Source organism: Physeter macrocephalus, chromosome 20, assembly GCF_002837175.3.
Source record: "Physeter macrocephalus isolate SW-GA chromosome 20, ASM283717v5, whole genome shotgun sequence".
Classification (NCBI taxonomy): domain Eukaryota; kingdom Metazoa; phylum Chordata; class Mammalia; order Artiodactyla; family Physeteridae; genus Physeter; species Physeter macrocephalus.
In genome coordinates, this window is record NC_041233.1 from 52,503,002 (window position 1) to 52,515,840 (window position 12,839).

The 12,839-nt window shown below is 35.0% G+C and overlaps 1 protein-coding gene across 4 annotated transcripts in view; it reads left to right on the forward strand.

The window, feature by feature from the left end:
* Positions 1–11,207, forward strand: part of TBC1D12 (TBC1 domain family member 12) — a 120,084-nt gene extending 108,877 nt beyond the window's left edge. For 3 of the 4 annotated variants that reach the window (XM_007127230.3, XM_055080896.1, XM_024121553.3), the window contains 6 exons: positions 1,581–1,669; positions 2,567–2,638; positions 5,680–5,808; positions 6,070–6,179; positions 8,298–8,556; positions 9,325–11,179. In XM_007127230.3, the coding sequence (XP_007127292.1) occupies positions 1,581–1,669; positions 2,567–2,638; positions 5,680–5,808; positions 6,070–6,179; positions 8,298–8,556; positions 9,325–9,393 (728 nt within the window). In that variant the 3' untranslated portion in view covers positions 9,394–11,179. Of the gene's footprint in view, positions 1–1,580; positions 1,670–2,566; positions 2,639–5,679; positions 5,809–6,069; positions 6,180–8,297; positions 8,557–9,324 lie in introns of all 4 variants that reach the window. The other variant, XM_024121551.1, reaches the window with a different exon arrangement.
* The last annotated feature ends 1,632 nt before the right edge of the window (positions 11,208–12,839 follow it).

Below are 12,839 nucleotides of genomic sequence, written 5' to 3' on the forward strand. Positions count from 1 at the left end.
TTATACTATTTATTAAATTCTTTTTCTTTCTGTTCTTCAGTTTAGATGATTTTTGTAATCAAGTTCATGAATCCTCTCTTCTTTTATATCCAGTCTATTAAATATATCCTATTTATCCAATATATATCTTTTTTTTTTTTTTTTTTTTTTGCGGTACGCGGGCCTCTCACTGCTGTGGCCTCTCCCGCTGCGGAGCACAGGCTCCGGACGCGCAGGCTCAGCGGCCATGGCTCACGGGCCCAGCCGCTCCACGGCATGTGGGATCTTCCCGGACTGGGGCACAAACCCGTGTCCCCTGCATTGGCAGGCAGACTCCCAACCACTGCACCACCAGGGAAGCCCCAATATATATCTTTAATTTCAGAAATTACACTTTATAATTCTAGAATGTCTACCTGGTTCTTTTTATAGATTCTATTTTTCTCTGGAAATTCTTTATCTTTCCATCCCACCCATTTCCTCACTCATTTTCTCTATTTTCTTTAACATATTTATAGCAGTTAATATTCTTGTTTAATTCCATTCCTGGATCATCTGCAGGTCTGCTTCTATTGGCTGGTTTTTCCCTTGATTGTACGTCATATTTTCCTGATTCTTTGCATATCTTAAAAATGTAAATTGTATGTCAGTTATTATAAATAAAAAAAGGTATAAATTGAAGTTGGTGTTTCCCCTCAGAGGAATTATGCTCTTTTCTGTTAGGCCATTGGGTTATCACCTCAATTCAGTCAGTAACTGAGGTAGGTTGGGTAAGATTACAGCTTTAGATAGACTTAGTTAATCTTGGGTTTCAAATTTGTTGATAGGACGAACTGTCCTATTTTGACTACAGGCTCCCCTCTTCAATGACACATTCTCCCAAGGGCCATGTGCTTATGAGTTATTTCATTATGTCTTTCCAGCTTGGCCTTCTGCACTACACTAGCACTCAGCAGAAGTCCCACAAGGTAGAGCCAGATACACATTCAGGCTCCTCCAGATCCTTTCTGTCACATCAGTCTTATGTGGCCATGGAAAGCTCTTCTGGTTTCTCTTTCCCTAAGCAGAGTACCTTTGTCTATGGAGGCTCAATCCTGAGCCCATTCTGAGACTTGGCAGATGCCCCTAGGAAGAAAAATGGCCACTGGTATCCACTCACCTAGGAAAGGGAAGGCTCTTCTCTTTCTGGGATTTAAATCCTTTAGATCACTTTCCTGGCCCTCAGCAGTGAGAGCATGGAGTCCTAACCACTGGACCGCCCGGGAATTCCCTCTTATGCCTTTTTTAAAACAAGTGGTATTTGAAATTCGTTCTTTTTCCTAGTTGTTATTGTGGGAGCAGTAGCCTTCCCCTACCTTCTATGAAACCTAGAAGCAGAAATCTTTCACCATAAAACTTTCTGATAAATGTGTAGATACTTTCTTCATATTAGAGGCTCTAAGTTCCAGCAAAAGCTATATGGCATTTCTTTAAATTTCTTAATTATTCAGCTTTTAACTTTCCTTAAGTAACATATATGCTATGTGATCATTCTGTGTTGGTAAGATTGAACTTGGTATAGTCAAGTAATCATTTCAATTTTATCTTACTGGCAAATGCAGGTGTATCTGTTGCTGATCGGGAGGCCAGTCTGGAATTAATTAAGTTGGACATATCCCGTACATTTCCATCTCTCTACATCTTTCAGAAGGTAAGGGTTTCTAACCAGCTTGTAACAACTATTTTTTTTTAATCCAAGGGAACAAATTCTGTAAATGCATAGCTATTATTTTTTAAAAGGCAAAACTTTAAAAATTGTAGACCTTTATATAAAAAATGTAAAACTAGTAGGAAAATAGTAAAGGCATTTCTGTTATTTTATTCCACTGATTGAATGCATTGCAGTTAGCATAGCACATAGAGGTACTTGATGAGTTTTCACTGAAGTGAATTTCTTTGTTTTACTTTCTATTCTGTAAAATATTTAAATTTTAACACTTTTGCCTAGTAAATTGTTAAAATATAAAGAAGTTTGTTCCAAAACTTTAAAATTTTTCATAATTATAATACTGTCAAAATAGGAAGAAACAGTTTATTTTTTGTGCAGAGGCTGTTATGAAGTTGTTTATATTTTATGAGGAGTGAAATGATTACATTTTATATGTCTGTATGACTCAAGTCTATTCATGGAATTCTTCTATCTTTATATTGATAAAATGAGATTAAAAATTTTACCATTAAGATTAAAATTATTAATAAACTTAATTTCATGTAGCTTGATGGTTTTCTCTTGCTGTAACTGTATTATAGCAAATGAAAGAATCTATTTTCATTATAATTTTATTGTACCAAATTTAGACATCTTTAAAATTGCACACAAACTACATAGCTTGTATCCATCCATCAAGTGAGTTTATTTGGCTTTTTTGGTTTTCCATAATTAAATATTTTTTATTCATACTTTAGAAAAACATCTTTGCAGAGTGATAAAGTATACTGACTAAAACTAGTCATTTAGGAAATGTAAAGTTTATTAACATGTTTTTTGAGAATTAACTTAGAGACAATTATTTGTATAGCTTGACATTTCATTTTTCTCTCCTCTAAGGGTGGCCCATATCATGATGTCTTACATAGTATATTAGGGGCATATACATGTTACAGACCTGATGTTGGTTATGTAAGTATTTGTTTCAGTTTGTTTGTTTTGTGTGTTTTTTTTTTTGCGGTACGCGGGCCTCTCACCGCTGTGGCCTCTCCTGTTGCGCAGCACAGGCTCCGGACGCGCAGGCTCAGCGGCCATGGCTCACGGGCCCAGCCGCTCCGCGGCATATGGGATCTTCCTGGACCGGGGCACGAACCTGTGTCCCCTGCATTGGCAGGTGGACTCTCAACCACTGTACCACCAGGGAAGCCCTCAGTCTGTTTTTTGAATATAAACATTTTATCTCTCTTATCTCATAATATCTTATGTTGTATTAGCTCCCAAATGTCTGTATCTTTATGGGTTTTTTTTCTTGGTCATATTAACTTACCCAGAGAAGAATCTTCCCGTCTCCTGCCAGAGGCTTATGAGACTGATAGCCAGCTTTCTCAGAGAGCAGCTGGGGATTTTACCATTCAATTTGTAAACTTTTATTTATTGTTCCTGCTGTGGTGCCTTCTCCCCTTCTCCCTAACTCTCATTTTCCTGACTGTCCCTTCAGAGATAAACCTCTTATGTTCTGCTGGGTTGAGGGAATGGTAGATGGATACCTGTCCATACAGGATAGAGGAGGGGATTTGCTCCTTTCACAGATTTTCAGCCAATCCTAGTTTTAGCCCTACCTTTCAATTTTAGAGGAACCTGATAACTTCACTTCCTGAGCTTTCCAGATTTTGTGGCTGAATTGGCTTGCTGCTTATTGGCTTCCTCCTCTGCACATATTTTAGTTTCAACATTCTCCATTTAGTTAAATTAAAATTTTCTAAAATGTTGTTGACATCTTTTATTTACTGTTTATATTATTTTCCGTTTTTTCATCTTCCTAAGTTAATACTTATCTTCTTATTTACTGTTATTTTAGTTGGATTTGGGAGGGAACAAAGAAAACTGTATGTTCAATTTGTCATGTTTAACTAGAAATCATTAAACCTTCATCTTCTTGCCTTTGTCTTAAAATAGAAGAATTTTAGAGATCTCACAATAGGGTGGCTGTGTGGTACAATTTACCCTATTTTGTTGCATGTTCATTTGTATATTTGTTTGTTGATCCACTTAACAAATATTTATTATGTGCTTATTGCTATATGCCAGGCTTTGTTCTAGGCATTTTGTTTACTTCAGTGAACAAAAGAAAGATTCTTTCCTTTTTGATCCTTATAATTAAGAAGGAGGAGACAGACAATAAATAACAACAAATAAGTAAATCATATGTTATATTAAAAGGTGATAAGTGCTATGGAAAAAGTATGGCATGGGTTGAGGGGAAGTGAAGGTTTGGGTATGGGCCAGGTTGTAGTATTAAAGGATATGTCCTTATGAAGGAAGTAAAATTTGAACAAAGAATCCCTCTTGCTCATGTGTTCTGTAATAGAACTGTAAAAACATTATGTAACCCCTTCACATTTTTAAGTTGACGTTCATTTAAATTTTTTCATTATAAGTTTAATTGTAAAGGATTTAATTTTTAGCACTTGTTAAATATTGATATTTTAAAATAAAACTCATACTTCTTTTAAAAAGTGTAGCCAGTAGAATTTTAACACTATAATGAGTTTATATGTCATCATCCATTTAAAGAAAAATATACGAACAAGTTCTTCATTAATACTCTACAGAATACACGATTTATTGGCTCATTGGATTTATATAAAATGAGCACCTTAGAACCTAACTGGTGATGGCAAGCCTAACTGGCAAGCCAGTCAGTCAAATCAGACTTGTTTTATAATACGTGATAAGAGTAGTATAAACTATATTGGAATACATATTTCATGATGTGGTTTGATAAAATAGGTTTTTAACTGCATTAATGAATAATACATACTTAATCTATAAGTAAATCACACAGAAGTTTTATCTGTGGAATTTCTTCAGTATATCTTGTAAAAATTTGGTAACGGTTCACATTCCAGTTATATTTAAAATAACCAAGGACACCAATCTGTTGCCTTTTTTTTTTTTTTTTTTTTTTTTTTTTTGCGGTACGCGGGCCTCTCACTGTTGTGGCCTCTCCCGTTGCGGAGCACAGGCTCCGGACGCGCAGGCTCAGCGGCCATGGCCCACGGGCCCCGCCGCTCCGCGGCATGTGGGATCTTCCCAGACCGGGGCACGAACCCGTGTCCCCTGCATCGGCAGGCGGACTCACAACCACTGCGCCACCAGGGAAGCCCTGTTGCTCTTTTATTTGTTCTCCTGGTCTCTCTGTGTAAGTCTGTCATACAAATCTCTACCAGAAGTGCTCTGTAAACTGTTTTTTTAATGAAAGAATGAATACTTTTACAACAGCAGTTCCCAATTACTTATCTGCTAAAAAATGTGCAATAGCTGCTCATAACTCACAAGCAAACACCTGTATAGCTTAGTCTTTTACTGAAGACCTTTCATAATTTGTAAATGCATCCTACTTTTTCTAATTTTTCCCATTAATCCCATTATAAATGGTTTGTTCCAACTGTGCTGGCCCTATATGTCTCTGCTGACGTGTCTTTTCCATCTTAGAATGGTTTTTCCTCATTTTTCCAGCTGCTCTTCCGGGAATCCAGCCTCACTATCCTAACCCCTTGGAATTTCAGCGGCACTTCTCATAGATCTCTTTTGTTCCTAGTTCTTCACTTTCTACCTCAGACAGATGTGTTATAACAATGAAGACAGTCACCTAATTTTCATTAAATTTTGTGAGTTTATACTCTGAAATACTTCAGACTGAGAGAAAATGAAAACTAGGTAGAATACTGAGATAGACTTTTGTAGCAAGTAAAAGCTTATACTTTTTTCTTTTTTCCAAAATTTTCCCTAATACTTTTTAAACCACATGAGCAAGAAAGAAAAGTAAAATTAGGGAGATTTCGTAATTTTTAGTGGTTCTCTATATTTACCTTTGTTGGAAAATAAAAAGAAATTTTAAAACTTGGTTAATTCTACTTTGTAATGTCACTTTGTAATTTTTCAGGAATACAATAAACTGTATAGAATTATTACTGTAAGCACATTTTGATTAATTTCTTTTCCCTTTGAAGGTCCAAGGGATGTCCTTCATAGCAGCAGTTCTCATTCTCAACTTGGAAGAGGCAGATGCCTTCATTGCATTTGCAAATCTCCTGAATAAGCCATGCCAGTTAGCCTTTTTTCGTGTGGATCACAGCATGGTATGGACATTTGGAAAGAATTGTGTTTTTCTTTGACTGTCAGTTTCTATAGTCTGAATGCCCTTTTAGAGTGAAAAACAGTAATTAGAAGACTAAGATAATCTGATCTAAAATAAGCTTTTCATTGAATTATTATAGTTTTATGAATGCTTGATGAAAAGACTCAGAGGTGTTCAGCAAGATTTTCTATTACGATTAAGGGTTTATTTTCTCTATTTCTAGAGTATACTCAAATAATTTTGTTGAAATTTCTATCTTTAGATGTTGAGATATTTTGCAACGTTTGAAGTATTTTTTGAAGAAAATCTCTCCAAACTGTTTCTTCATTTCAAATCTTACAGTCTTACACCAGACATATACTTGATAGACTGGTAAGTCATAACATATGCAAAATATAATTATTAAAAGGAAACAGTATAACTTTTTGCCTAGAGTAAATTTCATGCACAGGATCATACATATAAAAAGCTCTTCGCTTACATGTAGAGAAACTCTCACATTTTTGTGGGGAGGCATTTGATTAAGAGCTGGACTCTGGGTTGAAATCAGAATCCCTCAGTTGTGTTTCAGTTTCCTAACTATAAAATGGGAATAATAATATCTATATCTTGAGTTGTAGTGAGAGTGTATTTCATGGATTATCTCATTCAATGCCTGGTACATAGTAAGCTCTCAGAAAGAGTTAGTTGCTGTTCCTTTAATATTCTTAACACCAAGGGCTTATGATAGTTATGATAGTGTTTCTTTATCGAGGGCTTTGTTTTTTTCCAAGGCCTTATTCAGCTTTCTGACCGAGTAATGATGCCTTATTTAGGTGCTAATGTCTTTTTTCAACTTTACAATTCTAGCTCTTCTGTTTTAACTTGGAAATTTTGCCTAGGACTCTGGTGAGCTGTAAAATCGATTATAGAGAGGGGGGTGAACTTTGCCCAAGAGATGGAGCAGTTGATTGTAAGATAGACTGTTAGGAGTACATGTGAAATATTTAAACCTTAAATCCTAATCATTAAACATCAGTGGGTTTCATATAAATGATATTGTTTTAGTATAGAAAAATAAATTAATAATGGCATTGATCAAGTATCTTTCCAGTTGTTTGAGGTTTCTTTTATTTAGGCTTTAAAAAAAAACTAAGTTATTTTTCAGTGTATTCTTTTCCATTCCCATTAGGAACATTAGAATTCCTTTGAGTAGGACCCAAGATCATGGGGAGAGGGTTTTATAATATGGGACCCAAGGGAACAAGATCAAATCTGTAAATCTGTAAAGAAGGGGGGGAAAAACTCCTCAACTGTCCCTCTTAAGGACTGTGAACATGAGGCAAAGCAGGATCACAATTGATAAAGGGAGCAGGATGGAATTAATACTGAGTGAGTACTGTATACTAGAAACTCCCTAGGCACTACTGGTACCCTTTCTCATTTTGAACAGTGAATTAGTATTCTCTGTACTACCAAGAGTGTGTTTTTTGTTATGCAATTAAATATGTGTTTATAACTTAAGAAGCAGACACAGATTTTTGTTTCACTGCCTCTGTTGAGCTTATAACATACAAATCCCAGGATCAGTGGTGCAAAAAAAAGAGGAATAAATGAGTGGCAGTTGCTAAAGGGAATTTTTTTCACTTTTTAGTGGGAGAGCCTTTAGTTCCCTTGTTCACGCACGTTTCATCAGCAGTACCTCAGATAAACACAGTCTGTGTAAAAATGTGTACCTTCTTTGCCAAGGCAACATAAAGAGAAGTTCTCTAGCACCTACTCTCCCTACTTCCTCAACCAGAGTGCTACCCCAGAGTACCACTGGATAAAGACTTACATGATCAAACATTATCAGAAAGGATGTGAAAAACCATTTTGGTGGTTCTATTGGAGGGTATACATGCTCCAAAAGAAGTAGTAAGTAAAGTGAAGGGAAGGGAAAACAAAACAGTGGATGTTTGTGAAAAGAGAAAAGAGGAAAGTCAGACTTTATGGTTTTATATTTAGGTTACTAAAAGATGGTACTTGGTTTCCTCATACAATAGTAAGAAGTAACTTTTATTGAGCATGTCTTATGTGCCTGGCACTATTCCAAATACTTTACATTTATTAACTCCTTTAATTTTCAAAACAATTCTGAGAGTTAGGTAATTTTATTTTGTTTACTAATGAGGAAACTGAGGCACAGCAAGGATGAGTATCTTACTCAATAAGTTGCAAATCTAAGATTCAAACTCAGATATTCTGATTTCAGAGCCCATACCCTTGACCATGAGGTTATTCTGCCACTCTAGTTTGTATTAAGCCATATCTCGACGTAAGGTTGTAAATTCACATACTTTTGTTATTTATTACTTCATTTCCAACTACGCACGTTTTTTGAGCAAAGGAGCCATATCTTATTTGCCTTTTTCACCCTAATTAAGCACTGTTCTTTTTATATAGAGATACTTAATGAGTGAATGAATAAATAAATGAAAAATTCCAATGACTCTTTCCCCCTAATTTTAGGATCTTCACACTATATAGCAAATCACTACCACTTGATCTGGCCTGTCGAGTCTGGGATGTGTTTTGCAGAGATGGGGAGGAATTTTTATTTAGGACTGGATTAGGAATCCTCCGATTATATGAAGATATTCTCCTACAGATGGACTTTATTCATATAGCACAGTTTCTAACTAAATTGCCAGAAGATATCACATCAGAAAAGCTGTTCACCTGTATTGCAGCCATTCAGATGCAGAATAGTACCAAAAAATGGACTCAGGTAGAGTGACATTTTCCTACTTGTAATAGATGTATAAAAACAGTTTATTTCTTGTTAAAAAAAAAAGTCATGTATTTCTCAAATGTTAGTGCTTAAATTTTTTAAAAACTTACAAAAATAATTTTTGACTTTGAAAAAAAAAAAAACGAATTGCTCTGCTTTCACCTCTCCAGACTTATGGCTTTATTTTTATGTAAGTCCAGTAATATTTTATGAGTTTAGTGAAGTACAGCCTACAATAGTCATGTATTTGCCAGGGCAATTGTATAATTACCTTGGTATTTCAGATAGACAACAATTGTTTTAAATACCTGATGTGTACTAAGGGTTTGCAATAAAAAGAATATAATGTATGATCCTGACTTTTTAGATGCTTAGTCTTGTTAGGGAAGCAAATATATTGGCAGTCGAAAGTTAAATGACATAAAAAATAGTGTTAACACTTGCTCCATGAATGATAGCCAGTAGGCATTATAAGCTCTCAAGTTTTATTGCTTATGAAAATGAAAATATAAGAATATTGGTCCAGAGGATGTTTTGTTACCTAACAGTAATTTTATAATATTTGGCAAGTGATGAAAACTGGAATCTAACGATATATCATAAAATTGGGTTGAAACAAACGAGGATTTGAGAATGGCAGTCTTTCAGGGGACAGAGTTATGTATACTAAAGCTTTTTCATGTTAATAAACTATAGTTTTTAAAATCTCTTTAATCCGCATGGTAGTTTTTTTGAGGATTAATGTTTACTTTATATAATTTCCAGGTTTTTGCATCTGTGATGAAGGATATTAAAGAAGGAGACAAGAATAATAGTCCAGCTCTGAAAAGCTAATCTTCAAAATTAACAGACTAATTGCAATATTTTAAAAAATGTGTTTGATAAAAGTATTTTGTTTCCTATGTAAAAAGCATGGAAGAAAATATTGAAGAAAGCTAAAAGAATCAAGACTTGGAAAACTGCTGATTTTGAATTCCATGGCTGAAGTAAATGAGTACCTATTGACAGTATTAATAAAAAAGTATTTTATAGGGAGAGCCATTTTACAAAGAAAAAAGTTTAAATGGCTAGTTCATACTCCGTAATTTTGAGTGAACAGTTTAATGCAATAAATTTTTTTAACAGCTTTGGAGATAGTTCAAATTTTTACATCTTTTCTTTTTTAACAATTAACATAAAGGAGAAGCATAACAATTAGCACTTTGGAGGTCAGAACGGGATTGTTAAATACTACTTTAACTTCCAAAATACTATTTGAAATAAACACCTTAGTACAGATATTATGTCCAGTACCACACTTTTGAAGATATTATAGACCAAGAATAAGCAACGTTGATTGTAAATTATTTACGTCACTGAAGTTATCTTCACTAACAGGTTGGGGCAAATTTAGGTTATCTGGGAACTGGAAATATTGGTAGGAGATTGTTTAGCATTTGTGTAGGTGTTTTTCCACAGTATCATGTCTATTTGTTTTTGAAAGGAAATTGTTTCATTCCCTCAAGGAATTCCTATCACTCAGAGCATTTTAGCCTCTCTGTTTCTAGTCTAAGAAATTGTTCATCTAGTAATTTAAGAAAGCTAACTGGTAGAAGGAAATTTCTTTGCACTTTAATGGACTGAAGGCTTTTTGTGGGGAGTAAGTCCATAAATATAAATGAGGTTTTTCACTGGTAAGAGTAAAAAGTAATGAATTTTGAGAGTTCTTAATTAGAATGCTACTTGGCAAGACTTTAAATTTGTTAGTTAAAATTCTTTCACTGGAGAAAAATCTGTTAATTCCAGTTTGAAATTGGAAATCTTAATATGTAGCCAAGTCCATGACTTGTAAAACACTGTGTATAATTTTCTAATCAAAGGAAATAAGAGTAAAAGGTAAAATTAATTTTTTTTCTAATGAGTAACTTTGATATTAGGATAGAGGAATGATTAATTATTGATAAATTGACATTAAATTTATTATAATATGTTTAATTCTTAAACCTAAAATAAATCACTTGAATATCATGAGTGATATCTATGTAAAATGGTATTTGGTTAATAATTAGATTTATAGTGTGCTTTTATGTTGCAATTTGGTTTGAAACAACACTTAAGCACACTATTTCTGTTAGTGGTATATAGTCTTCAAACTAACAAGCCTGAGAACCTTGTTAGTGTAGCGCCTGCCTCTTTAGGAGTATGGGACCAGACGGTACCTATGTATTTTTACCCCATGGGTCATTCTAGCCTAGGGACCACTAATGGAACCCTCAGAAGTTAACTCCTCTCCTAGGAGCTTGCTTAGTGAAAACTAGTAGTGTAATAAAATATTGAGGGAGTACCCAGGGTCTTAATAGGTTTTAGAATGACATTTTAACTCTGGTAACTACTTCCTTGGTATTGGTGGCTCTGATAGAGGGAATGTAACCCCTGGCAGTAATCTCATTGAGGTTATACTACCTGCCTAAACTTAATCTTACTTTTGTGTATTTGTCTCCAGAGTTGGACCTAAGTTACTGTATGTCTTTTTCTCATTTTTATTATTGTACAGTTTCTTTACCTTTCAAATATAAATGTGTATATAAAATGTAAATACAAGGAATTTATTAAAAAACACTATTAACAATTACTGTGTAAATAAAACTCGTAAGCAGAGTAATTACTTGAAATGAGTCTTCATTATTTTGGGGATATTTAACTACATGTGGAGATAAAAAGGGGATAAACTTTTTTGCCAAATTTCTCTTCCTGGGATGCACTGGGCCTTTAGTATCTTGAGACTGACAGTACTGGCAGCTAAAATATTGTTACCGTCTTTTCCCTTGAACCTCTTATACAGGCAGTATGGAGTTCATTATTTGCATGGTCAGTTGTATGACAGTTTTTTTGGTTAAAGTATATTTTCAATTAAAAATAACTTTCCTAAAAGCCTCAAGATAATGTGAAATTTAATATGGTGTTTTATTTGTTTGTCTACTTAATCAGTATTTCTCACTTCATTGTACTTTTAGCACAGGTCTACATTGTATTATTTAAATGCTACTGGAAGACTCCAGCAACTAGCATAGTTTTCTAAAGTCAGAGAACATAGTCATAGTTTTTGCTGATTTCTTTTGCAGTGATGACCTTCATATAATGTTGTTGGTTTGAGTATATACATACATATTTTTTTAATGGAAGTATAGTTGATTTACAATGTTAGTTTCTGGTGTACAGCAAGGTGATTCAACTCAGCTATACATACATACACATATATATATTTTTTCATATTCTTTTCCATTATGGCTTGTTACAAGACACTGAATATAGTTCCCTGTGCTATACAGCAGGTCCTTGTTGTTTATCTGTTTTATGTATAGTAGTTTATATCTGCTAATCTCAAACTCCTAATTTATTCCCCACCACCACCCCCTGGCTTTTCCTCTTTGGTAACCACAAGACTGTTCTCTATGTCTGTGAGTCTGTTTCTGTTTTGTAAATAACTTCATTTATGTCATATTTTATTTTATTTTTTTTATTTTTATTTTTTTTGCATTACACGGGCTTCTCACTGTTGTGGCCTCTCCCGTCGCGGAGCACAGGCTCCGTACGCGCAGGCTCAGCGGCCATGGCTCATGGGCCTAGCCGCTCCGCGGCATGTGGGATCTTCCCGGACCGGGGCACGAACCCCTGTCACCTGCATTGGCAGGCGGACTCTCAACCACTGCGCCACCAGGGAAGCCCTATGTCATATTTTAGATTCCACATATAAGTGGTATCATATTAGTATTTGTCTTTCTCTTTCTGACTTACTTCACTTAGTATGATAATTTCTAGGTCCATCCATGTTGCTGCAAATGGCATTATTTCATTCTTTTTTATGTCTGAGTAGTATTCCACTGTGTATATATACCACATCTTTATCCATTCACATGTTGATGGACATTTAGGTTGCTTCCATGTCTTGGCTATTGTGAATAGTGCTGCTATGAACATTGGGGTGCATGTATCTTTTCAAATTAGAGTTTTCTCCAGATCTGTGTCCAGGAGTGGGATTGCCGGATCATGTGGTAACTCTGTTTTTAGTTTTTTAAGGAACCTCCATACTGTTCTCCATAGTGGCTGTACCAATTTACATTCCCACCAACAGTGTAGGAGGGTTCCCTTTTCTCCACACCCTCTCCAGCATTTATTATTTGTAGACTTTTTTTTTTTTTTTGGCCACAGCGTGTGGCATGTCGGATCTTAGTTCCCAACCAGGGCGCAAACCCGTTTCCCCTGCATTGGAAGTGCAGATTCTTAACCACTGGACTGGCAGG